A 25,390-nucleotide genomic window follows, 5' to 3' on the forward strand; every position below is an offset into this window, starting at 1 on the left:
CGGTCTCAACAGTAATGATTAGTTGTCCACATGCCAAAAAACTCAGTATCTGCCGAACTGACTCTGAATTTTGTTAGCAGTCAAGGACTGAATGTGCAAGGAGCCCGTAATATACTTTCTTCAGGGTGCTTCCAACCCTAGTATCTTGAACTGCAGAATCTGCCCTGTGAATCTCTGGCTTTAATCTCTATTACTACCATTTTGGCTCCTTTAAGTAATATTTATTTTGCCTTTAAAGAAATTTTTCATTCATTCATTCAATCGTATTTATTGAGCGCTTACTGTGTGCAGAGCACTGTACACCAAGTGCTTGGGAAGTACAAGTTGGCAACATATAGTGACGGTCCCTACCCAATAGCGGGCTCACCGTCTAGAAGGGGGAGACAGACAACAAAACAACACATATTAACAAAATAAAATAAATAGAATAGTGAATATGTACAAGTAAAATAGAGTAATAAATCTGTACAAACATATACAGGTGCTGTGAGGAGGGGAAGGAGGTAGGGCAGGGGGATGGAGGAGGGAGAGAGGATGGAGGGGGCTCAGTCTGGGAAGGCCTCCTGGAGGAGGTGAGCTCTTAGTATTAAATTATATTTAGTAGTTATTGTAGCTCATCTTTTGTGATATGCACAGTCAATATGAGTATTGAATATAGTTTAGCTTCCAGAGAACACACAAAGACTAATTCAATATTAAATTGTAGTCTCTTGTAGGGGATGTGATTTTAATAAGGCTGTGAAGGTGGGGAGAAATTCCAGTTATTTAGTGGTCAAAGATAAGAACAAGATTGTGGGCTTCAGGGACAGGAGAGATCGTGGTGGTGATGATGAGTGAGAAAGGGTTAGGGATGAGTCTGGTACGGAAGATGAAAATCTGCCAGGGTCATCTGTGGGGAGGTGTCCTGAAGACAAGAGGAAATATAAGATTGTAAAGCAGGTGAGAGGTTCACACTGGCAGGACAGATTTAGGAATCATCCACAAAGAGGTGGAAGCTAAAACTTGAGGCTGATCAGCTCTCTGAAGGTTCATTCATTCATTCATTCAATCGTATTTATTGAGCACTTACTGTGTGCAGAGCACTGGACTAAGCACTTGGGAAGTACAAGTTGGCAACATATAGAGACGGTCCCTACCCGACAGTGGGCTCACAGTCTAGAAGGAGGACGCAGACAACAAAACAAAACATGTGGACAGGTGTCAGGTCATCAGAATAAATAGAAATAAAGCTAGACGCACATCATTAACAAAATAAATAGAATAGTAAATATGTACAAGTAAAATAGAGTAGTAGATCTGTACAAACATATATACAGGTGCTGTGGGGAGAGGAAGGAGGTAGGGTTGGGGGGAATGGGGAGGAGGAGAGGAAAAAGGGGGGGCGAGTAGGGAATCGAGAACAGAGCCTTTAAGGGAACCCATAATTAGGGGGTGAGAGGTGAAGAACGGCCTGCAAAAGAGAGCGAAGAAGCTTGGGAGTTAGTGTTTTTGGAAGTTAATGTGGGGATTGGGTCTGATATGCAAACAGAGGGGTTAAATTTTGAAAGCAGGAAGGCACTCTCCTCTTGAGAGAGAAATGCGAATGATGAAAGAGTGGTTTTAGGGGTAGGAGGGAGGAAGATGAAGACAGGACTTGGGGAAGATCACACCAGTCATTTTGATTACCAATCCCTTGTATTGTACTTTCCCAAACACTTAGTACAGTGCTCTGCACACAGTAAATGCTCAGTAAGTACCATTGATTGATTAGCAAAGTAGTTGAGTGCCAGGGTGAGGAAACGGGGGTATTAGGTACTTCAGGAAAGTGTTAAAGGCCTGAAATAATTAATTGGTCATGGTTGTGTAAGTCAGTGAGAGCTCGCTGTGGGCAGGGAATGTGTCTGTTATATTTTTATATTGTACTCTCCCAAGCCCTTAGTACAGTGCTCTGCACACAGTAAATGCTCAGTAAATACAACCGACTGACTGAGAGAGGAAAATTGGTGTGGCTGAGTAGAAAAGGGGGCCGAGTCGTAGCAGGCTTGGGTGAATTTGAAGCAGCAGAAGCCAACCAAATGTTTGGACGTCTGCCGGGGTCGCTCAGCTATTGGGGTGACCGATGGCTGGGAATTGGTGATGTGATGTAAGAGCCGTGGAGGGACGGGGCGCTAAGGCTTGAGTTCATTGGTGAGGACAAAGTTGAGGCCTCCTGACTAAGCCCTCCTTTACTCTTTTCCCATTCCCTTCTGCATCACCTTGACTGCCCCCCTTTATTCACCTCTCCTTCCCATCCTTGTAGCATGTATGAACATATCTGTAATTTATTTATATTAATGTCTGTATCCCCCTCTAGACTATAAGCTTGTTGTGGGCAGGGAATGTGTCTGTTATTATATTTTACTCTCCCAAGTTCCTGCTACAGTGTTTTATTAATAATAATAATAATAATAATAATAACAGCAGTAATAATGGTATTTATTGAGTGCTTTTTGCTAGGCTCTAAGCTCTAGGGTGGACATAAGCAAATTGAGTTGGACAAGGTCCCTGTCCCACGTGGGCTTCACAGTTCTCGCTCCCTATTTTAAAGATGAGGTAAATGAGGCCCAGAGAAGTGAAGCGCTCAATAAATGCGATTGACTGACTGAGAATACGGACTTGAGCATCAGGGGAAGGGAGAGCAGGGAGTTCAGGAGGGACATGATGACATGAGATAGGAGGAGTGCGTCTAAAGAGCAGGGGTTTTGGTGTGGCACTGTAGGAGAGGTGGCAGGTGTTTAGGAAGTTGGTGAAGTTAGAAATATAACTGTGAGACATTACTACAGAAAATGTTGGTTCCTTGCTTCAGGTTCTCGAAAATCCTAAGAGATTTCTTTTTTTTATCTCTACTGAAGAAAAATTTTGAAACATTTTTCCCTACAAGGGTGTCATCCTTGGAATGAGTTGGTTTTTCTTTCCTTCAGGATTGGTTTGATCTTTGTGGTGAACGACTCTGAAGATGTTGATGGAATGCAGGATGCTGGAGTTGCCATTCTCAGAGCATATAACTACGTTGCCCAAGAAGTGGATGATTATCATGCCTTCCAGACTCTGATATCTGTACGTGTTCGTTGAAGGGAACAGCACACGTTTACTATCCAGGGCATCAAAAAATCCAGTATTTTGTCAGAGGATGTTTTCCTAGTTGGAATGTTAATAATAAAAATAATAATAATAATAATAATGGCATTTGTTAAGTGCTTACTATGTGCAAAGCACTGTTCTGTGCACTGGGGGGGATACAAGGTGATCAGGTTGTCCCACGTGGGGCTCACAGTCTTAATCCCGGACTCTTTCCACTGAGCCACAGTGCTTCCCTAGAGCTATTACAGAATGTCCTTATCCCCTCCACTTTTCAAAGGGTGTACCTCATGATTTATTTGCTATAAGATTTGGATGAATGTGTTGATCCGGAATGATGATGATGTTGGCATTTGTTAAGTGCTTACTGTGTGCAAAGCACTGTTCCAAGTGCTGGGGAGGATACAAGGTGATCAGATTGTCCCACGTGGGGCTCACAGTCTTCACTCCCATTTTACACATGAGGTAACCGAGGCACAGAGAAGTTAAGTGACTTGCCCAGTCACACAGCTGCCAATTGGCAGAGCTGGGATTTGAACCCATGACCTCTGACCCTCAAGCTCATGCTCTTTCCATTGAGCCATGCTGCTTCTGAGAACTTTGAAAACAGACAGACACCTGATTCCTTTTACCACTTACAGGGAAAAAAATTTCCGAAGATCTAGTCCTTACCTTTTCCCAACAGTTCAGACCATTTTTAAGGAATGCCAGTATAGGGTACAGAGAAGAAATCCTTGCAGCTTGCTCATCTTAGTCTTCAAAAATTGAACAAGAATTCAGTTGGTCACAATTGGTCACCGTGTTCTTTTTCCTGGCCTAATGGAGGATGCGGATAACTTCTGTTTTGAAGAAGTATTGTCTGCAGGGCCTATGCCAGTTTTGCTCATTTACCTCCTGTCCTCACCTGGTTCACTAGTAGCTGGTTTGTTTGGGTGTGTGCCTCGAAATTAGAAACTGGCAGTCGTGCCCAATTCTATGTCGTGGATTTTTAAGGTGAACAAATGCAGATTAACGTTGAGATCAACCATTTCTTCTTATGTCGCCGGAGATATGGTTTTGGACCAAAGCTTTCATATAAGTCTACCTCACTTCTTGGCACTTTTTCATCATCACTTACACCAGGTGATCCCTGAAAATTTTAATGATGTACCTTTTAATGCTGCAAGTACACTTGATCCATAGTAAGCACTTAATAAATTCCATCATTATTATTATCCTAAGCACATTTTGCTTCTTTCTTTCAGGTACATAGTGGTAGGTGTAACAGTAACATGCTGAAAGCATTTAGGTTCAAGACAAAGACAAATTGTTTTCTAGAGGTGATCCAGGGTGGGGATTGGTGACGCAAGAGGGCAGAGAGGCAGGAAGGCGAGGGAGTTGTTAGTTGTAGGGTATGATTATTTTATTTTGCAAATTTTCTTATTTAATGGTATCCCTTTAGAATGTAAACTCATTATAGGCAGGGAACGTTTCTGCTAATTCGGTTGAATTGTAGTCTCCCAAGTTCTTAGTACGGTATTCTGCACATAGTAAGCGTTCAGTAAATACCGTCAATTGATTGATTTGTTAGGGGCTTTCTATGTGTCAAACCCCATTCGAAGCACTGGGGCAGATACAAGTTAACTAGGTTGGACACAGTCCCTGGCCCAGAGGGGCCTCACAGTCTTTGTAGGAGGGTGAACAGGAGAGCTGAGAGAAGTGAAGTGACTTGCCTCAGGTCGCACAGCAGGCATTTGGCAGAGCTGGGATTCGAATCCATATCCTCGTACTCTGGGGCCCGTGCCCTTTCCACTAGGCTATGCTGCTTGAGATGTTGAGGTCTCGGATTCGTGTGGATACGCAAACCCACAAAAAGCTACCAAGGAGGCTAAAACCCTTGCAAATAAGGTTTCTTGTGGAATAATGACTTTTTAGAGGAGCAGTGTGGCTCAGTGGAAAGAACACAGGCTTTGGAGTCAGCAGTCATGGGTTCAAATTCTGGCTCCGCCAATTGTCAGCTGTGTGACTTTGGGCAAGTCACTTGACTTCTCTGTGCCTCAGTTACCTCATCTGAAAAAAGGGGATTAAGACTGTGAGCCCCGCGTGGTACAACCTGATCACCTTGTAACCTCCCCAGCGCTTAGAACAGTGCTTTGCACATAGTAAGTGCTTAATAAATGCCATTATTATTATTATTATTATGTTGGAGCAACTGGAACGCCTTTGTGACTTTGTGGCATTTTTGAGAGACAAATTGCTGAGGTTCACGTGAGACTTTGAGAGTAGCTCGAAGTATTTTTCCTTCCCCGTTTCCTTGAATATGAACCAACTAATTCACAGATAACCATATTGGAAAACGTTAGCAAGATGGAATTAATCCTTTGGTTCTTCCCTTAATGTACATTCAGTTCTCCTCTAACGGGAGTTATGTTCTTGATGAACTCTGGTTTTTAAGGCACTCATGTTATGGCACGCGGGTCTTAACCAGCGTTAGTGAGGCCGCGGGCATTTGCACAGCCGTGTCTTCTGACATCGTTCTGCTTTGTATCCAGATAGACACTCATTGTCAGAAGAACAGTCTCAAATTCCCTAACAGAGTTCTATCCAAAATGTAGATAAAATACACCGTATGGAATAACTGAAGTTATTTTCAGTGGGGAGAGTATCTTAATGTAAATGTAAAGAAGTGTTTTAGTGGAATTATTCTTAATGTGCTTGTTTCATTAAAAGCCTGCAAATAATCGATCAAAGTTCCATTTTAAAGTTCTCGGTAGACCTATTTTTTTTATGGGTGCATAGAGATGGGTATGCTTGTGTTTCCCAAACTGTGATTTGGAAAAGTTAGTGAAGTCCTTCTATAAATAGATATGTTTGGGTTTTAAAGAGCACAAGTGACTTTGTGTGTGTGAGTGGGGTATCGATAAATGTGCTATTGTCAACCTATTCAATTTTTTGCTGAAGAAGAAACTGGGGTTGGAGAAAAAGAAAAAACCTGCTTTAAAATCTACTAAATCGGACTCTGACGTTCTGACTTGATGGGTATCATTGTTATTAATAATAATAATGATGATGGCATTTATTAAGCACTTACTATGTGCGAAGCACTGTTCTAAGCGCTGGAGAGGTTACAAGGTGATCAGGTTGTCCCACGGGGGGCCCCCAGCCTTTAATCCCCATTTTACAGATGAGGTAACCGAGGCCCAGAGAAGTTAAGTGACTTGCCCAAAGTCACACAGCTGACAATTGGTGGAGCCAGGATTTGAACCCGTGACCTCTGACTCCAAAGCCCGGGCTCTTTCCACTGAGCCGCGCTGCTATTCATAATAATTATAGTGTGAAGTGCTTGGTTTTAGGGAATAACAATGATGCAAAATGCTGGAGTAAATGCAAGTTAATTCCTTCTCAGTTCCCCTTGTATTCCTTTGTATTATGACACCCAGTACAGAATTAGGTTGAAATCATCTGTAACTATTTTATCTTAGGAGGTGTGTGTTTTTTAAAAGGTCTAAATTTGCATGATTTTGTTTCCTCAGGTATATAATAAGGTTAAAACTGGAGAAAAGGTGAAAGTGGAGCATGTGATCAGTGTTCTTGAGAAGAAATATCCGTATGTGGAAGTGAACAGCATTTTGGGGCTTGATTCTGCTTACGATCGGAATCGGAAGGTAAAGAGCATTTGTTGGTTAACATGCTTCATCCTGGCATTTCACTTTTAAATTCAGTGGTATTTCTTTCTCTATTTTTAGGGGAATATAGCTGACATTATGGATAATATTTAGACTGCATGTTTAGAGTCAGTAGGAATGGCCAGGTTATCCAAAGGATATTTGGACATGGGCTGTTGATCGATTGCAGTTTTGTACTTCCATTGATTTCACCCAGGAAGTCATTGAACCTCATGGTAACCTGCTGTTCTGAAAAATTGGCCCAACCTTATACACAGGATCTTTTAGATAATATTGTAGATAAGGTGTTCTGCTGTTTTTACATGGGATTCTTGAAGTAAAATTAGAAAATAGTGCTTACGTAAAATATTTTCGATTGAAGACAGAAATGAATCCAAGATTGTAAACAAGTGAAATGAGGGAAAATGTTAATTGGGCTATTTATGAAAATATCTTAGTGTATTATTTGAAATCTACAATGTGAAAAGTTAAGCCAATTAGCAGATTTTCAAATAATTATGGTATTTGTCAAACACTTACTTTATGCCGGGCACTGTTCTAAGCCCTGGGGTAGATACGAGATAGTCGGGTTGGACATAGTCCCTGTCTCACCTGGGGCTCACAGTCTTAATCCCCATTTTACAGATGAGGGAACATAGGCCCGGAGAAGTTCAGTGATTTGCTCAAGGTCACACAGCAACAAGTGGCAGAGCCAGGATTAGAACCCATGACCTTCTTACTCCCAGGCCCATGTTCTATCCAGTAGGCCATGTTGCTTCCCCAAGAAATAGGTGATGGGGGTAATGTCAGGAGCTTTGGAAGTTAGATTTAAATCAATCAATTGTATTTATTGAGCGCTTACTGTGTGCAGACCACTGTACTAAGTGCTTGGGAAGTACAAGTTGGCAACATATAGAGACAGTCCCTACCCAACAGTGGGCTCACAGTCTAGAAGAGATGCTATTGAACGTAGGAAAAAAAAATTGAAGGAGTTAGAAGTGAAACTTAGAGTTGTCCATTTGTTTGAGGATGATGCTGCCCATGGCGAGACTACATCCATGAGTTTGTGTGTCTTGGAGACTCTTCTGCACACTTATCAGTCAGTAGTATTTATTGAGTACCTGTTGTATGCAGGACGGCATATTAAGCTCTCTTCCTCCCTTCAAGGCCCTGCTGAGAGCTCACCTCCTCCAGGAGGCCTTCCCAGACTGAGCCCCTTCTTTCCTCTCCCCCTCGTCCCCCTCTCCATCCCCCCGTCTTACCTCCCTCCCTTCCCCACAGCACCTGTATATATGTATATATGGTTGTACATATTTATTACTCTATTTATTTATTTATTTATTTATTTATTTTACCTGTACATTTCTATCCTACTTATTTTATTTTGTTGGTATGTTTGGTTCTGTTCTCTGTCTCCCCCTTTTAGACTGTGAGCCCACTGTTGGGTAGGGACTGTCTCTATGTGATGCCAATTTGTACTTCCCAAGCGCTTAGTACAGTGCTCTGCACATAGTAAGCGCTCAATAAATACGATTGATTGATTGATTGATTAAGCTTTGTAGAAAGTTGAGTTAGAGTTAAGTAAGCGAGGTCCCAACTCTCCTAGCCTAAATTCTAGCAGGGGAGGCAGGAACTAAAATAGCTTACAGATAGGAGAAAGAAGGAAAGTGGATAGGTGCGTCATAGGGTCTGTAAGAGATGCACAGAAGTGCTACGAAGAGTTGTGAGTACAAGCCCACTGTTGGGTAGGGCCTGTCTCTATATGTTGCCAATTTGTACTTCCCAAGTGCTTAGTACAGTGCTCTGCACACAGTAAGCGCTCAATAAATACGATTGATGATGATGATAGACATGCTGAAGGGACAGTCAGGGAATTGCCTAGTGGAAAGAGGCTGGACCTGGGGAGTCAGAGGACCTGGGAATAGAACCTGCTTGTCTGCAGTTTGACCTTGGTTGGGCAAGTTACTGAACTTCTCTGGGCCTCAGTTACCTCATATGTAAAACGGGGCCGAAGACTGTGAGCACTTTGTGTGGCAGGGACTTGTCTGACCCGATTATCTTGTATCTACCCCAACGCTTAGTGCAGTGCCTGGCAGATAGTAAGCCCGTAACGAATACTATTATTATTATTATTAGTAGTAGTAGTCATATTACTTGAGGAGAGTAAAAGTTAATTGCGGAAGGCCTCCTGGAAAGTGGTGATTTCAGGCAGGCGCTGAAGATGGGGAAGAGTTACAGCTTGTCGGATCTGAAACTGGAGGGTGTACCAGGAAGGGCGTGGGCAAGAGATTGGCCGCAGGTAGTGAGGCACCATGAGAAGGTTAGCTTGAGGAGGGAAGAGGGTGGCTGGGGTGTAATTGGAAAAGAGAGTGGATAACCAGGAGGGAAGGAGATGATTGAATGTTTTAAAGCTGTTAGAAGTTCAGCTCCATGTGGAGAGGAATCATCATCATCAACATCATCATCAATCGTATTTATTGAGCGCTTACTGTGTGCAGAGCACTGTACTAAGCGCTTGGGAAGTACAAGTTGGCATCATATAGAGACAGTCCCTACCCAGCAGTGGGCTCACAGTCTAAAAGGGGGAGACAGAGAACAAAACCGAACATACTAACAAAATAAATAGAATAGATATGTACAGGTAAAATAAATAAATAAATAGAGTAACAAATATGTACATACATATATACAGGTGCTGTGGGGAAGGGAAGGAGGTAAGATGGGGGGGATGGAGAGGGGGACGAGGGGAAGAGGAAGGAAGAGGCTCAGTCTGGGAAGGCCTCCTGGAGTAGGTGAGCTGTCAATAGGGCCTTGAAGGGAGGAAGAGAGCGAGCTTGGCGGATGGGCAGAGGGAGGGCATTCCAGGCCCGGGGGATGACGTGGGCCGGGGGTCGATGGCGGGACAGGCGGGAACGAGGGACGGTGAGGAGATTAGCGGCGGAGGAGCGGAGGGTGCGGGCTGGGCTGGAGAAGGACAGAAGGGAGGGGAGGTAGGAGGGGGCGAGGGGATGGACAGCCTGGAAGCCCAGGGTGAGGAGTTTCTGCCTGATGCGCAGATTGATTGGTAGCCACTGGAGATTTTTGAGGAGGGGAGTAACATGCCCGGAGCGTTTCTGGACAAAGACAAATGTACAATCGTTGGAGATTTTTGAGGTCTGGGCTTACACTTGCAGTTGGAAACCTTTGAAAAATGATCCAGGCCGCAGAGCGAAGGGTGCTTTGGAGTGGGGTGAGACTGGAAGCAGGAAGGTCATCGAGGAGGCTGATGTAGTAGTAAAGTTGGGTTATGATAAGTGCCTGCAGTCCATGAACATTCAGCTGAATACCTTTTCTGGCCACTTGTCATTTGGGTGAACGCTGCTCAGGTCCCTCTGGTTAAGAAGAGAAAGGTATGCCCTTCCACAGTCCCTGCTTGCATTGTTTTTTCAGTAATGATGGCGGTTTGGGCTGAGCCATCCACTATCTCTTGTCTGGCACTGCCGTGGTGAACTGTTAGCCGGGAGAATGGTTTCAGTTTGTGGCCCCAGAACAGAATATGCTTGAGATATCAACAGCAGCAGAAACCACTGGGCCTTCACCCATTTGTTATAATCACGGTTGGCGGAGTCATTTCCACCGGGGGAAAAACAGAACACAGTAATCCACAAAAGCAATCAAATAGTTTCTCTCCACACAATTAGATGTACCAGAGCTGGAAAATAAAAGCACTGGAGCAGGGAATCGTTTAATTTCCCTAGGCTTCTGACTCTGGATAGAATTGAAGGCCGGGTCGGAGTAACTGTTGAACTGTGAAAACACCCTTCTGGCACTGCTGTTTCGATAAGTAAAGACCTCTCCAAAGCAGGGTGCATCCCGACGCCGTCTCCGTTAGCCATCTTTTGTCAGGACACAGAGCCTCTCCCAGTTCTGTGGCATTCATTTATTCATTTGATTGTATTTATTGAGCACTTACTGTGTGCAGAGCACTGTACTAAGCGCTACACCAGGTACACACCCGACCAATCTGTGTGCTACAGGTAACACTGTATTTGGTGATGTATTCCCATTGTCAGACAGTGTTGCAGTCAGAGGAGTTACGAGATACGTGATATTTTAGAGAGCGTGAAAGAGCAGTGTGGAAAAAGTTAAAAATCCACACCACACCTTACTATTCATTCAATCATTCAGTCATATTTATTGGGCATTTACTGTGTGCAGAGCAGTGTACTAAGCTCTTGGGAAGTACAAGTTGGCAACATATAGAGATGGTCCCACGAGCTAGCACATCACGAGTGAGGGGACCCATAGTTGCCCAGAAGCTCCTAATTTCAGGTTGTGCCGGTGTAAGGACAAATTAATAATAATAATAATAATAATAATAATGATGGCATTTATTAAGCACTTACTATGTGCGAAGCACTGTTCTAAGTGCTGGGGAGTTTACAAGGTGATCAGGTTGTCCCAGGGGGGCTCACAGACTTAATCCCCATTTTACAGATGAGGGAACTGAGGCCCAGAGAAGTGAAGTGACTTGCCCAAAGTCACACAGCTGACAATTGGCGGAGCCGGGATTTGAACCCATGACCTCTGACTCCAAAGCCCGGGCTCTTTCCACTGAGCCACGCTGCTTCTCTAAAAGAAGTGGCTTACTGCCATCCTGTTGCCTGGATCCAGTTTTTATGCTGCTGAACTAGACTCTTATTATTAAGTACAGAATATTGTCAATTACGAGAGGTTTGGTAGTGGAGATGCCAGTGTGGAAAAGGCAAAAAATATATGTGAGCTAATAATAATAATAGTAATAATGGCATTTATTAAGCACTTACTATGTGCAAAGCACTGTTCTAAGCACTGGGGAGGTTACAAGGTGATCAGGTCGCCCCTCGTGGGGCTCACAGTCTTAATCCCCATTTTACAGATGAGGGAACTGAGGCCCAGAGAAGTTAAGTGACTTGCCCAAAGTCACACAGCTTTCAGAGCCGGGATTTGAACCCATGACCTCTGACTCCAAAGCCTGTGCTCTTTCCACTGAGCCACAAACTACCTTCTCTTGACACACAAATCCACTCTTGACACACAAATCCACACTCTCAATACCAACCTCGCCACTGAACTCAGCTCTCTCACTCCCTGCCCCTCCGGTGATCTCACGCCGCCAACCCGCAACCCCAGATCCCTTCCCCAGAACACTTACTCCATTCCTGTGTTTGAGCTGCGGAGCACTGCTTGCAGAAATCCAGACGCTGGTCGACCTCGGCCGTCTCAAATTCATCCTCACCCACCATAACTCTGCCCACCCCTTCACCCAAAAACATTCCCTCTCCCTCCTTGTTGATTCCCGCGACCATTGCCCCCACCAAATGTTTAACTCCGTCTTCAAACCCCTTGTCCCTCAGCCCCCTTCATCTCTTGACCCTCGTGACCCGGCTTTATTGCTAAAATTAAAACCATCAAGTGTGATAGTCCTAAAGTCTCCCCAGCTCCTGTCCAGGCCCTTTTCTATTCATCCATTTTTCCCATCAGTATCTCAGTAATAATAATAATAATGATGGCATTTATTAAGCGCTTACTATATACAAAGCACTGTTCTAAGCACTGGGGAAGTTACAGAGTGATCAGGTTGTCCCACGGGAGGCTCACAGTCTTCATCCCCATTTTACAGATGAGGTAACTGAGGCCCGGAGAAGTTAAGTCACTTGCCCAAAGTCACACAGCTCACCCACCCTCATCCCCATAGAACTTGTGTACACCTGTAATTTATTTTAATGCCTGCCTCCCCTTCTAGTCTGTAAGCTCCTTGTAGGCCGGGAGTGTGTCTACCAAACCTGTTCTGTTGTACTCGCCCAAGCACTTAGTACAAATGCTCTTCAAACAGTAAGCACTCAATATTTCATTCATTGTCAGTCATATTTACTGAGTGCTTACTGTGTGCAGAGCACTGTACTAAGCGCTTGGGAAGTACAAGTCGGCAACATATAGAGATGGGCCCTACCCAACAACAGGCTCACGGTATAGAAGGGGGAGACAGACAACAAAACATGTAGACAGGTGTCAAAATCGTCAGAACAAATAGAATTAAAGCTATATTCACATCATTAACAAAATGAATAGAATAGTAAATATTTACCAGTAAAATAAATAAAGTAATAAATCTGTACAAATATATATACAAGTGCTGTGGGGAGGGGAAGGAGGTAGGGCCGGGGGGTGGTGGGGAGGAGGAGAGGAAAAAGGGGGCTCAGTCTGGGAAGACCTCTTGGAAGAGGTGAGCTCTCAGTAGGGCTTTGAAGGGAGGAAGAGAGCTAGCTTGGCAGATGGGCAGAGGGAGGGCATTCCAGGCCAGGGGGATGACGTGGGCCGGGGGTCGATGGAGGGACAGGTGAGAACGAGGTACAGTGAGGAGGTTAGTGGCAGAGGAGCGGAGGGTGCGGGCTGGGATGGAGAAGGAGAGAAGGGAGGTGAGGTAGGAGGGGGCGAGGGGATGGACAGCCTTGAAGCCGAGAGTGAGGAGTTTTTGCTTGATTCGTAGGTTGACAGGCAACCACTGGATATTTTTGAGGAGGGGAGTAACATGCCCAGAACGTTTCTGCACAGAGATAATCCGGGCAGCAGAGTGAAGTATAGACTGTAGTGGGGAGAGGCAGGAGGATGGGAGATCAGAGAGGAGGCTGATGCAGTAATCCAGTCGGGATAGGATGAGAGATTGAACGAGCAGGGTAGCGGTGTGGATGGAGAGGAAAGGGTGGATCTTGACGATGTTGTGGAGGTGAGACCGGCAGGTTTTGGTGACGGATCGGATGTGTGGGGTGAACAAGAGAGCGGAGTCGAGGATGACACCAAGGTTGCGGGCTTGTGAGATGGGAAGGATGGTAGTGCCGTCTACAGTGACAGTAAAGTCAGGGAGAGGGCAGGGTTTGGGAGGGAAGATAAGGAGTTCAGTCTTGGAATATGATTGATTGAGGGATTGAAGGAAGTACCAGGTCACAGGGAGGATATGGGCAAAGGGTCAGCAGGGAGATTGAGGTGTAGTGAGTAAATTGTCATTAGAAGAATGAAATATGTGGGCTTGGTTGTAGTTCGAGATCAGCCAGGTAAGTCAGGATGAGGAGAGCTGATTGTGTTAAAGCCAACAGTAAGGAGGGTTTTTTTTGTCACAGAGGTGGATGTGCAAACACTGGAGTTTTTTGAGGAATGGTTGAGATACACACAGAATGCTTTTTCAGAAAAATGAGCTGGGGAGCAGAGTGAAGTATGGACTGGAGTGGAGAGAAACAGGAGGAAGGGTTGTCAGTAAGGAGGCCGACTTCCCTGTCAGACAACACATGAATGTGAAATTCCTGCCTTTGAAACCAAGGCAAAATGTAATAAATCCAGAATGATTTTACCTTAGAATTCTGGGTACTTACATAGTTGTCCTCAAGGACGAAATGTAATGAGTTATGATAAGGTTTTGTTTGCGTGTACTTTCTGTAAATGCTCTTCCAAATTAATTTCCTGTTCAGATAATGACAATGACAATTACAGAGTTTTTACAAGAACTGATGACATGGATGTGCTTTTTTGAAATTACAAATCCTTCGTAATCTAGTGACATTTTCTTTCCCCTTTAAAAATCAGGTTCGGAGTCAGGGTGAAAATGTAAGTCCTCAGAGAGGGAGTTTGGTGAGTGTAGTTGGGAAAAGGTGGAGAGTGCAATTGGTAAAAGCTTTGTTCACAAGCTAGCTCTTGCTGTCATAGTATCTCATATGTGGCATTTCAACTTTGTTAATGACCACAGAATAAGAGTGGTGGTATTTGTTAAGCATTTACTATGTGTGAAGCGCTGTTCTAAGCACTGGGGGGGTAGACAAGGTGATTAGATTGTCCCACGAGGGGCTCACAGTCTTAATCCCCATTTTACAGATGAGGTAACTGAGGCACAGAGAAGTTAAGTGACTTGCCTAAAGTCACCCAGCAGACAAGTGGCGGAGCCGGGATTAGAACCCATGACCTCTGGCTCCCAAGCCCGTGCTCTTTCCACTGAGCCACGCTACCATATCCAGGTCTCTGGGTAAATAATAAAAAAAGATGCATCACTAGTGAAAAATATTGACAGTAGTACAAACAAGGTATCCTATTTTGTTCAAAAATTGTGTATTATTTGTTTTTTGAACAACTTGAAGAGTCATTTTAAAACTCGTAAATTTTGTTCTCATGAGAGAATATTGATCATATATTACTTTCTCTACAGTTGTTTTTTTTTCAGTCCTCAGTATCTGTATTGCAATTTAGAGTGTTCTCTTTTTTTTTTTCCCTCTCTCTCTCTCTCTCTCTCTCTCACCCTGGGTGGAGGAAAGCTCTGGAAAACACCGAGTGGCTCGGAAAATAGACTTTGTCTCTCTTGAGCACATTTAGAGGAAGAATATATGATTCTTTTTTCAACCAGAATCGGAAATGTTCTCGTTTTCTTGTATTTCAGGAAGGAAGAGCATATTATGAGCAAACAGGAGTTGGTCCTCTACCAATTGTGCTGTTTAATGGAATGCCTTACCTGAAGGAGCAGTTGGATCCCGATGAGCTGGAAACTGTTACAATGCACAAAATTTTAGAGACAACCAGCTTCTTCCAACGAGCTGTGTACTTGGTGTGTGAAGCTTGTAAATTGGCTTTGAAAGAGAAATTTTTGCTTGGTGGGATGTGATTATTTTTCACCTTCTACAGCATGCCATAAAATCCTTCAAGCAGGATGCTTTTGCGTAGCCCAGTTGCAGTAATTCTGGTAACTACCAGTAGTTATTACTGTTATTAATCTGCTCATAAAATTCTCACTAGGGGTTTTGGGGGTTTAATGAAATTGAAATAGTAAATGCTGTAGGGTGTCTCATTACAACTGCATTAAAAAAATTAATACCAAGCATTTTAGCTATTCCAAGGAGCTTTTTTTCCATCATGTAAATAATTTTTGACTTAAATAAATACAAAGAACTTTAGGAAATAAACGAATCAAGAGAAGTTGATAGAAATAAGGACCAAATGCGAAATTGCATTTCATGTCGGCTGGTTATATGTTAGCTACTAATGTGTTTGTCCCGTGAAGTGTACAGAAGCTAAAGCAACTGACCTTTCTAGAGTGGGACAGTTTGGCTTTTGGCAAGCATTTGCTGCCTTTTAACTTTTTCTGTTTAGGTTCAGCGTTCAAAGTTGAAAACCCGATTTTCATGAAACAGTTGAAAGGATGTGTAGTGAAGAGTAGGTAATGTGTACATTTGCCTTAACTGTGGACAGAAGTAGTATTAGAAGTGATAAGTCAAAGATTTACACTGTTATGGTACAGGACTAATTTGGGAACTCTTTAGCTGAAGTAACTAATGGTCTTCCTCAGGGCAACATTAGGTTTTGCATCTTTGCTTTGTGGGAAAGCCAGCAGTATGCTTTCCTAATGGGATTAGTTTAGGGGTGGATGGAGAAAAAAAGAGGAGGAGGAAATGAAAGATGAAAAGGTTTCATTGTCATTGGGCAACTGATTTTACATGAAACAAGAAGTGATTTTTCATCAGTTTACCTTTAAAAGGAATATTTCCTGAACACCGTCTTTGTGACAGCCGTAGTTTCACCCCATTCTTTCTTTCCTCCAGGGCGAACTGTCTCATGATCAAGATGTAGTGGAATATATTATGAACCAACCCAATGTTGTCCCCAGAATCAATTCTAGGATTTTGAACACTGAAAGGGAGTACTTGGATTTAACAGCAACAAGTAAGGAACAATTTCATTAATGCATTGTAGAATAACAGTTGCTCCCAGAGTGTAATTTTCATGATTTCTTTGACTTAGATAGTTTTCTTGGTGTTTTGATTTTGCCTTAATAGAATTAAAAAATTCTAAATCCTAACTGAGGCCATGACAAAAATATCCTCTAAGTTAGCAGTCAGCCGGTCATATTTATTGATATTTATTTTCAGTGCACTGTATTAAGTTCTCGGGAGAGTACAAACAACAATATATCTGTCACATTCCCGAACCACATGCTTACAGTTTAGAAGGGGAGACAGACATTAATATAAATAAAAAATTACAGATATGTACGTAAGTGCTGTGGAGTTGGGGTGGTGACTAAGAGAGCAATTCAGGGCAAGGCAGAAGGGAGTGGAAAAAGAGGAAATGAGGGCTTAGTCAGAAAAGGCCTCTTGGAGAAGATTCAAGTTGATCTTTCCTGCCTTAACTCTGCCCTCTCCTGCCAGGCAAAACTATTTCTCCTCCCGTATTGACACCCATGCCTATCATCCCCGTCAGCTCTTCCGTACATTTAACTCCCTTTTCAGGTCCCCTGTTGGTCCCCCTCCTCCATCCCTCACCCCCAACGATCTGGCCTCCTACTTCATTAATAAAATTAACTCGGTCAGGTCTGAGCTCCCCAAAATCACTCCTGCCCCTTCTCCAACCCCCCCGCCCTCAGTCGTCTCTGCTGTTCTCCCATCCTTCCCAGTAGTATCTTCAGATGAGCTCTCTTCCCTCCACTCAAGTGCTACTCCAGCCACCTGTGCTTCAGACTCCATTCCCCCTCATCTTATCAAATCTCTCGCACCTTCCCTCCTCCCCTCCTTAACTTCTTTCACCACTGGTTCCTTCCCCTCTGCCTTCAAATATGCCCACGTCTCCCCATCCTAAAAAAACCCTCTCTTGACCCCACCTCCCCTTCTAGTTATCGCCCTATCTCCCTCCTACCATTCCTTCCCAAACTCCTAGAACGAGTCGTCTACACCCACCGCCTCGAATTCTTCAGCGCCAGCTCTCTCCTCGACCCCCTCCAATCTGGCTTCCATCCCCTACACTCCACCAAAACTGCCCTCTCAAAGGTCACCAGTGACCTCCTTCTTGCCAAATCCAACGGCTCCTACTCTATCCTGACCCTCCTCGGTCTCTCAGCTGCCTTCGACACTGTGGACAATCCCCTTCTCCTCAACACGCTATCCAACCTTGGCTTCACAGACTCCGTCCTCCCCTTCTCCTCTTATCTCTCTGGACATACATTATCAGTTTCCTTTGTGGTCTCCTCCTCCCCCTCCCATCCCCTTACTGTAGGGTCAGTTCCTCCAGGGTCAGTTCTTGGTCCCCTTCTGTTCTCTATCTACACTCACTCCCTTGGTGACCTCATTCGCTCCCACGGCTTCAACTGTCATCTCTATGCTGATGACACCCAAATCTACATCTCTGCCCCTGCTCTCTCTCCCTCCCTTCAGACTCGCGTCTCCTCCTGCCTTCAGGACATCTCCGTCTGGATGTCTGCCCGCCATCTAAAACTCAATTATGTCCAAGACTGAACTCCTTATCTTCCCTCCCAAACCCTGCCCTTTCCCTGACTTTCCCGTCACTGTAGACGGCACTGCCATCCTTTCCGTCTCACAAGCCCGCAACCTTGGTGTCATCCTTTTATTCTGATGACTTGACACCCGTCCACGTGTTTCGTTTTGTTGTTTGTTTCCCCCTTGTAGACTGTGAGCCCATTGTTGGGTGGGGACCGTGCAGCGTGGCTCAGTGGAAAGAGCCTGGGCTTTGGAGTCTGAGGTCATGGGTTCAAACCCTGGTTCTGCCAATTGTCAGCTGTGTGACTCTGGGCAAGTCACTTAACTTCTCTGTGTCTCAGTTACCTCACCTGTAAAATGGGGATTAAAACTGTGAGCCCCCCGTGGGACAACCTGATCACCTTGTAACCTCCCCAGCGCTTAGAACAGTGCTTTGCACATAGTAAGCGCTTAATAAATACCATCATTATTATTATCATATGTTGCCAACTTGTACTTCCCAAGCCCTTAGTACAGTGTTCTGCACACAGTAAGCGCTCAATGAATATGATTGAATGAATGAATGAATGAATCCTCGACTCCGCTCTCTCGTTCACCCCTCACATCCAATCCGTCACCAAAACCTGCCAGTCTCACCTCCACAACATCGCCAAGATCCACCCTTTCCTCTCCATCCAAACCGCTACCCTGCTGGTTCAGTCTCTCATCCTATCCCGACTGGATTACTGCATCAGCCTCCTCTCTGATCTCCCATCCTCCTGTCTCTCCCCACTTCAGTCTGTACTTCACGCTGCTGCGTGGATCATCTTTGTGCAGAAACGCTCTGGGCATGTTACTCCCCTCCTCAAAAATCTGCAGTGGCTGCCTGTCAACCTACAAATCAAGCAAAAACTCCTCACTCTCAGCTTCAAGGCTGTCCATCACCTCGCCCTCTCCTACCTCACCTCCCTTCTCTCTTTCTCCATCCCAGCCCTCACCCTCTGCTCCTCTGCCACTAACCTCCTCACTGTACCTCGTCCTTACCTGTCCCGCCGTTGACCCCCGGCCCACGTCCCTCCCCTGGCCTTGGAATGACCTCCCTCCACACATCTGCCAAGCTAGTTCTCTTCCTTCCTTCAAAACCCTACTGAGAGCTCACCTCCTCCAAAAGGCCTTCCCAGACTGAGCCTCCTTTTTCCTCTCCTCCTCCCCACCCCCCAGCCCTACCTCCTTCCCCTCCCCACAGCACTTGTATATATATTTGTACAGATTTATTACTCTATTTTACTTGTATATATTTACTATTCTATTTATATTGTTAATGATGTGAATAGAGCTTTAATTCTATTTGTTCTGACAGTTTTGACACCTGTCTACATGTTTTGTTTTGCTGTCTGTCTCCCCCTTCTAGACTGGGAGCCCATTGTTGGGTAGGGACCATCTTTATATGTTGCCAACTTGTACTTTCCAAGTGCTTAGTACAGTGCTGTGCACACAGTAAGCGCTCAATAAATATGATTGAATGAATGTGCCTTCAATAAGGCCTTGAAGGTGGGGAGAGTAATTGTCTGTCACATATGAAAAAAGAGAGAGTTCCGGGCCAGAGGCAGGATGCAGGTGAGAGGTTGGTGGTGAGATAGACGAAATCTAGGATAGCATTAGGTGAGTGACGTGTGCGGGCTGGGTTGTAGTAGGAGAGTAGCGAGGTGAACTAGGAGAGGGCAAGTGTAGATTAGGGTGGTAAAGAGACCATTTGATTTGGCAAGAAGAAGATCATTTGTGACCTTTTAGCAGGTAGTTTCTGTGGAGTGAAGGAGGCGGAACCCAAATTGGAGGAGAGGAACTTGAGACGGGGTAAACAATTCATTCTAGGAGTGTGGAGAGGAATGGTAGGAGGGAGATGGGTTAATATGCGGAGGGACCCGTGGGGTCAAGAGAGGAGTTTTTTTTTTTTAGGACAGGGGAGGCCTTTACTCTTAAACCTGTCCTTGGATAAAACTTGGAAAGCCAGTTGGCTAAATGTCCATTGCCATATAATAGCATTATCTATGCAGAGTTAGAAATGGGCTCTGCATTGTATTTTTGATTATGGAGGTTTCTCCTTTATCTTCATCCAACAGTTGAATTTTCCAGTCTAACAAATGTCTTCTTCCATAATATTCATTATAAATCTGCCCAAATAGGAATCAGGGGAACCAAAAAGTGAAAACCCTTGATGAAAAATGTATTTGCATAAAATATATATAGCTTATGCATGATATGTGCTGTGCCATATCATCATCATCATCATCAATCGTATTTATTGAGCGCTTACTATGTGTAGAGCACTGTACTAAGCGCTTGGGAAGTACAAATTGGGAATATAAAATGTTAACTAGTAGGCAGGGATTTGCTTTGAACATGTACATGTAGTAATGATGGTATTAAGTGCTTACTCTGTGCAAAGTCCAGGACTAAGTCCTGGGGTAGATAGAAGATGATCAGATTGGACATAGCCTCAATCATTAACTGTGTGATATAGATGCTTAAAGATTAAATGTTGGACATAAATCTCCGAAGACTGTGCATTATTTCAGGCTAATGTAAATCAAATAAATGCTATCAGTTGAATACTGTGATTGTTTGAAAGGTCCAGGACAGGCACAGTCACCATAACTTTATTTTTTCTTCTTCAGATAACTTTTTTGTGGATGATTTTGGTAGATTTACTTTCTTGGACTCCCAAGACAAGACTGCTGCCGTTGCCAATAGTATGAACTATCTGACCAAAAAAGGTAATCAATTTGTGATTAGTCTTAAGCAATATCTTTCTTCACATATGAGTTATTCAGTCTTAAAGATCTCCAGGGACAGAATGTTTAAGATTTATATTGGTATCGTGCTCCAATTTCATTTAACCTACATATACTGGAAATCAATTTTGTTAAATTCAGCCAATTTTATATTTTAAGAAAATGAAGACATTGCTCCGGCTCATCTGGTACAGTAGAATAAAAACACAATCCCAGTGCGTACTCCAAAATATAAGCAGGAGAATGTAAAAACTGGGTCATCTCTCATGGAATGGAAAGTACCTAATCATTATTTAAGCCTAATCCTCATTGAGAAACTTTTTAAAGTAAAAAAGAGAACTGTGTTTCTAGAGGGAAGGCATTCATTTTACGGTGTTCAGTGAGAGTTGTGGGAGACCCTTTGATACTTGCTTTGAGTCTTCACACACAAAAAAATATTTCATAGTTACTCCCCTAAAGGAAGAAACTAAGCAAGTGCAGTTCAGTAGCCAGAATGGTTGTAATACCATTTCAGTATTATTTAACACACTCCTCAGGACCACTTTTGGGATTCAATATTTGTTTTTTTTTTCCCACTGTTTTGCAGCAAGAGCTCACTTGATTGATTTATTGATTCACTTGATTTTTTTTTTAAGATTCTTAAAGGGTTATGGGGTTTTTGTACTGTAGGGAAGTCCAGTTCTCTCATATTCATTTAAACAGATAGATTGGGTTTGGGGGCTTTTTGCTGAACTGTTGGAAAGCAAACATCTTTCTGTGCTAAAATTGATTTTTAGCTCTTCACAGCCCTTACACTTACAGTCCCAGGTATCAACCGATTAAGTGTTGTCCCTTCTGAATCGGCTTTCAGTGAAAACACTCTCTGTTCCCCAAACATGCAAGATCACACATGCTTTGTGACCTTGGGCAAGTCACTTAACTCTTCTGTGCCTTAGTTCCCTCATCTGCATAATGAGGCTTCAATACCTTTTCTCCCTCCTACTTAGACTGGGTAAACCATGTGGGATCTAATTATCTTGTAAGCGCTTGTCACATAGTAAGCGCTTGCACAGTTAGAATTATCATTGTGCATATTTTAATTCAGGAAATAAAGTAGCACCTGCCTCCACAAAGAAACAGAATTTTAAAGCTAGTTTTCCCCTGGGTGATACCAGTAATTCTGAGCAGGGGATTTCTCAGACAGTGATAAATCCTTATAAAGATTCGATACTTTCATTTTCATCAGTCTTAATCTTTGTTTCCCCATGGGACCGTCTTTTATTCTCACTTGAAGCTGCACACAGTAAGTGCTTAATAAATACTCTATTACCCTGCCCAGGTTTTTAAATATTTGCCCTCTATTATTCAGGCACTCGTATCTTACTTGTTGCCATTCAGTGTTTGCATTTTAGAGGATGCGGCTGAATTAACACGTGTAACTTGCCTCCAGAGAGGATGCTGTAATCCCACTCTGGAATATCAGGCATTGATAAGAATCATAATAAAAATTATGTTGGTGGTATTGCCGTGCCAATCCAAGGGGTGGCCATGGGGATGGGAGTAAGGACCCATATTGCGTTCTCAAAAGGAGCGGCTGCCGCATGTTTAATAATAATAATAATAATGATGGCCTTTATTAAGCGCTTACTATGTGCAATCAATCAATCGTATTTAATGAGCGCTTACTATGTGCAGAGCACTGTACTAAGCGCTTGGGAAGTACAAATTGGCAACACATAGAGACAGTCCCTACCCAACAGTGGGCTCACAGTCTAAAAGGGAGAGACAGAGAACAGAACCAAACATACCAACAAAATAAAATAAATAGGATAGAAATGTACAAGCAAAATAAATAAATAAATAAATAAATAAATAGAGTAATAAATACGTACAACCATATATACATATAAACAGGTGCTGTGGGGAAGGGAAGGAGGTAAGACGGGGGGATGGAGAGGGGGACGAGGGGGAGAGGAAAGAAGGGGCTCAGTCTGGGAAGGCCTCCTGGAGGAGGTGAGCTCTCAGCAGGGCCTTGAAGGGTCTAGAACAGTGCAAAGCACTGTTCTAAGCGCTGGGGTAGATACAAGGTAATCAAGTTGTCCTACGTGGGACTCACAGACTTAATCCCCATTTTCCAGATGAGGGAACTGAGGCTCAGAGAAGTGACTTGCCCAAAGTCACATAGCTGACAAGTGGCGGAGCCAGGATTTGAACCCATGACCTCTGACTCCAAAGCCCGAGCTCTTTCCACTGGCGCCTCTCAAGATCGGATGGCAGACTTGGGTGGGCCTGTCGTGTTCTAGCGTGGACACCACGGGGGAAACCGAACTGTGGTGTGCACCTTGGGGATCGAGACTCAAACCTGGAAGGGGAAGTACTACCTCTCCTTTGGAGCTCGGTGCACATCCTGGTTGTCGCTATTGGTACTTCTTTTGGTGTAATATTTCCACTTCTGAAAATGCGACACTGATCCCGATGATAATAATAGTAATAATGATAATAATGATGACATTTATTAAGCGCTTACTATGTGCAAAGCACTGTTTTAAGCGCTGGGGAGGTTACCAGGTGATCAGGTTGTCCCACAGGGGGCTCACAGTCTTCATCCCCATTTTACAGGTGAGGTTACTAAGGCACAGAGAAGTGAAGTGACTTGCCCAAAGTCACCCAGCTGACAGTTGGCGGAGCCGGGATTGGAACCCATGACCTCCGACTCCAAAGCCCGGGCTCTTTCCACTGAGCCACGCTGCTGTGCTGATAATAATTATGGTGTTCATTAAGCGCTGTGTAGGTCGCAAGCACTATCAATCAATCAATCATATTTATTGAGCGCTTACTGTGTGCAGAGCACTGTACTAAGCGCTTGGGAAGTACAAGTTGGCAACATATAGAGACAGTCCCTACCCAACAGTGGGCTCACAGTCTAAGAGGGGGAGACAGAGAACAAAACCAAACATACTAACAAAATAAAATAAATAGAATAGATATGTACAAGTAAAATAAATAAATAAATAGAGTAATAAATATGTACAAACATATATACAGGTGCTGTGGGGAAGGGAAGGAGGTAAGATGGGGGGATGGAGAGGGGGCCGAGGGGGAGAGGAAGGAAGGGGCTCAGTCTGGGAAGGCCTCCTGGAGGAGGTGAGCTCTCAGCAGGGCCTTGAAGGGAGGAAGAGAGCTAGCTTGGCGGATGGGCAGAGGGAGGGCATTCCAGGCCCGGGGGAGGACGTGGGCCGGGGGTCGATGGTGGGACAGGCGAGAGCGAGGCACGGTGAGGAGATTAGCGGCGGAGGAGCGGAGGGTGCGGGCTGGGCTGGAGAAGGAGAGAAGGGAGGTGAGGTAGGAGGGGGCGAGGGGATGGACAGCCTTGAAGCCCAGGGTGAGGAGTTTCTGCCTGAGCGCAGATTGATTGGTAGCCATTGGAGATTTTTGAGGAGGGGAGTAACATGCCCAGAGCGTTTCTGGACAAAGACAATCCGGGCAGGTGCATGAAGTATGGATTGAAGTGGGGAGAGACATGAGGATGGGAGATCAGAGAGAAGGCTGATGCAGTAGTCCAGACGGGATAGGATGAGAGCTTGAACGAGCAGGGTAGCGGTTGGGATGGAGGGGAAAGGGCGGATCTTGGCAATGATGCGGAGCTGAGACCGGCAGGTTTTGGTGACAGCCTGGATGTGAGGGGTGAATGAGAGAGCGGAGTCGAGGATCACACCAAGGTTACGGGCTTGTGAGACGGGAAGGATGGTAGTGCCGTCAACAGAGATGGGAAAGTCAGGGAGAGGGCAGGGTTTGGGAGGGAAGACAAGGAGTATCCTAAGGCCTGGGGTAGTTACATAGTAAGTGGGTCAGAAACAGTTCCTGTCTTACATGGGGCTTTAAGAGGCTATACTATGGAACCATCAGCTTTTTGGCACTCCATCAGACTCCTACTGTACCTCGCTAATGTCCTAATACAATCCAGCCCTGCACAATGTGCCTGACTTATACCCGCCTGCTCCCTGTACCTTGATTTTCTCTGCCTGCCCATGTCCTCCCTCTGACCCGGAGCCCCTCCCCTTTCATATCTGTCAGGCCATCACTGTCCCCATCATAATAACTGTGGCGCTTTTTAAGCACTTACTATGTGCCAACCATTGTTTTAAGTTCTGGGGTAGATACAAGGTAATCAAGTTGTCTCACAGTCTTAAGCCTTTGTGCAGGTGAGGTAACTGAGGCACAGAGAAGTTAAGTGACTTGCCCAAGGTCACCCAGCAGACAAGTGGCGGAGCTGGGATTAGAACCCGTGTCTTCAGACTCCCAAGCCCACGCTACTTCCACTAAGCCACGCTGCTTCTTCAAAGCCTTACTGAAGTCATAGTTCCTCCAAAGGACCTTCCATGACAAACTACTCATTTTCCCACCCCCCCTCCCCTCTCCTCACCTCTACATCACCTAAGGAATCGGTTGTGTGTCCCTTAAGCACTTTGGTACTCACCCCACCTGTGCATATAGTAGACTCTCATTTAAGTTTTAGTGGAAACAACAGAGGCCTGGGAGTTAGAGGACTTGGGTTCTGATAATAATAATACTAATGGCATTTATTAAGCGCTTACTATGTGCAAAGCACCGTTCTAAGCACTGAGGAGGTTACAAGGTG

The 25,390-nt window shown here is 44.4% G+C and overlaps 1 protein-coding gene across 1 annotated transcript in view; it reads left to right on the plus strand.

Moving 5' to 3' along the window:
- The window catches only part of UGGT1 (UDP-glucose glycoprotein glucosyltransferase 1), a 171,703-nt gene that overhangs the window by 97,142 nt on the left and 49,171 nt on the right, over positions 1-25,390 (plus strand). Inside the window, exons 16-20 of the mRNA XM_038752651.1 lie at positions 2,940-3,075; positions 6,609-6,740; positions 15,178-15,342; positions 16,334-16,454; positions 20,656-20,754. Coding sequence (XP_038608579.1) covers positions 2,940-3,075; positions 6,609-6,740; positions 15,178-15,342; positions 16,334-16,454; positions 20,656-20,754 — 653 coding nt within the window. The remainder of the gene's footprint in view (positions 1-2,939; positions 3,076-6,608; positions 6,741-15,177; positions 15,343-16,333; positions 16,455-20,655; positions 20,755-25,390) is intronic.

This window comes from Tachyglossus aculeatus, chromosome 1 (assembly GCF_015852505.1).
Source record: "Tachyglossus aculeatus isolate mTacAcu1 chromosome 1, mTacAcu1.pri, whole genome shotgun sequence".
NCBI classification, from domain to species: Eukaryota; Metazoa; Chordata; class Mammalia; order Monotremata; family Tachyglossidae; genus Tachyglossus; species Tachyglossus aculeatus.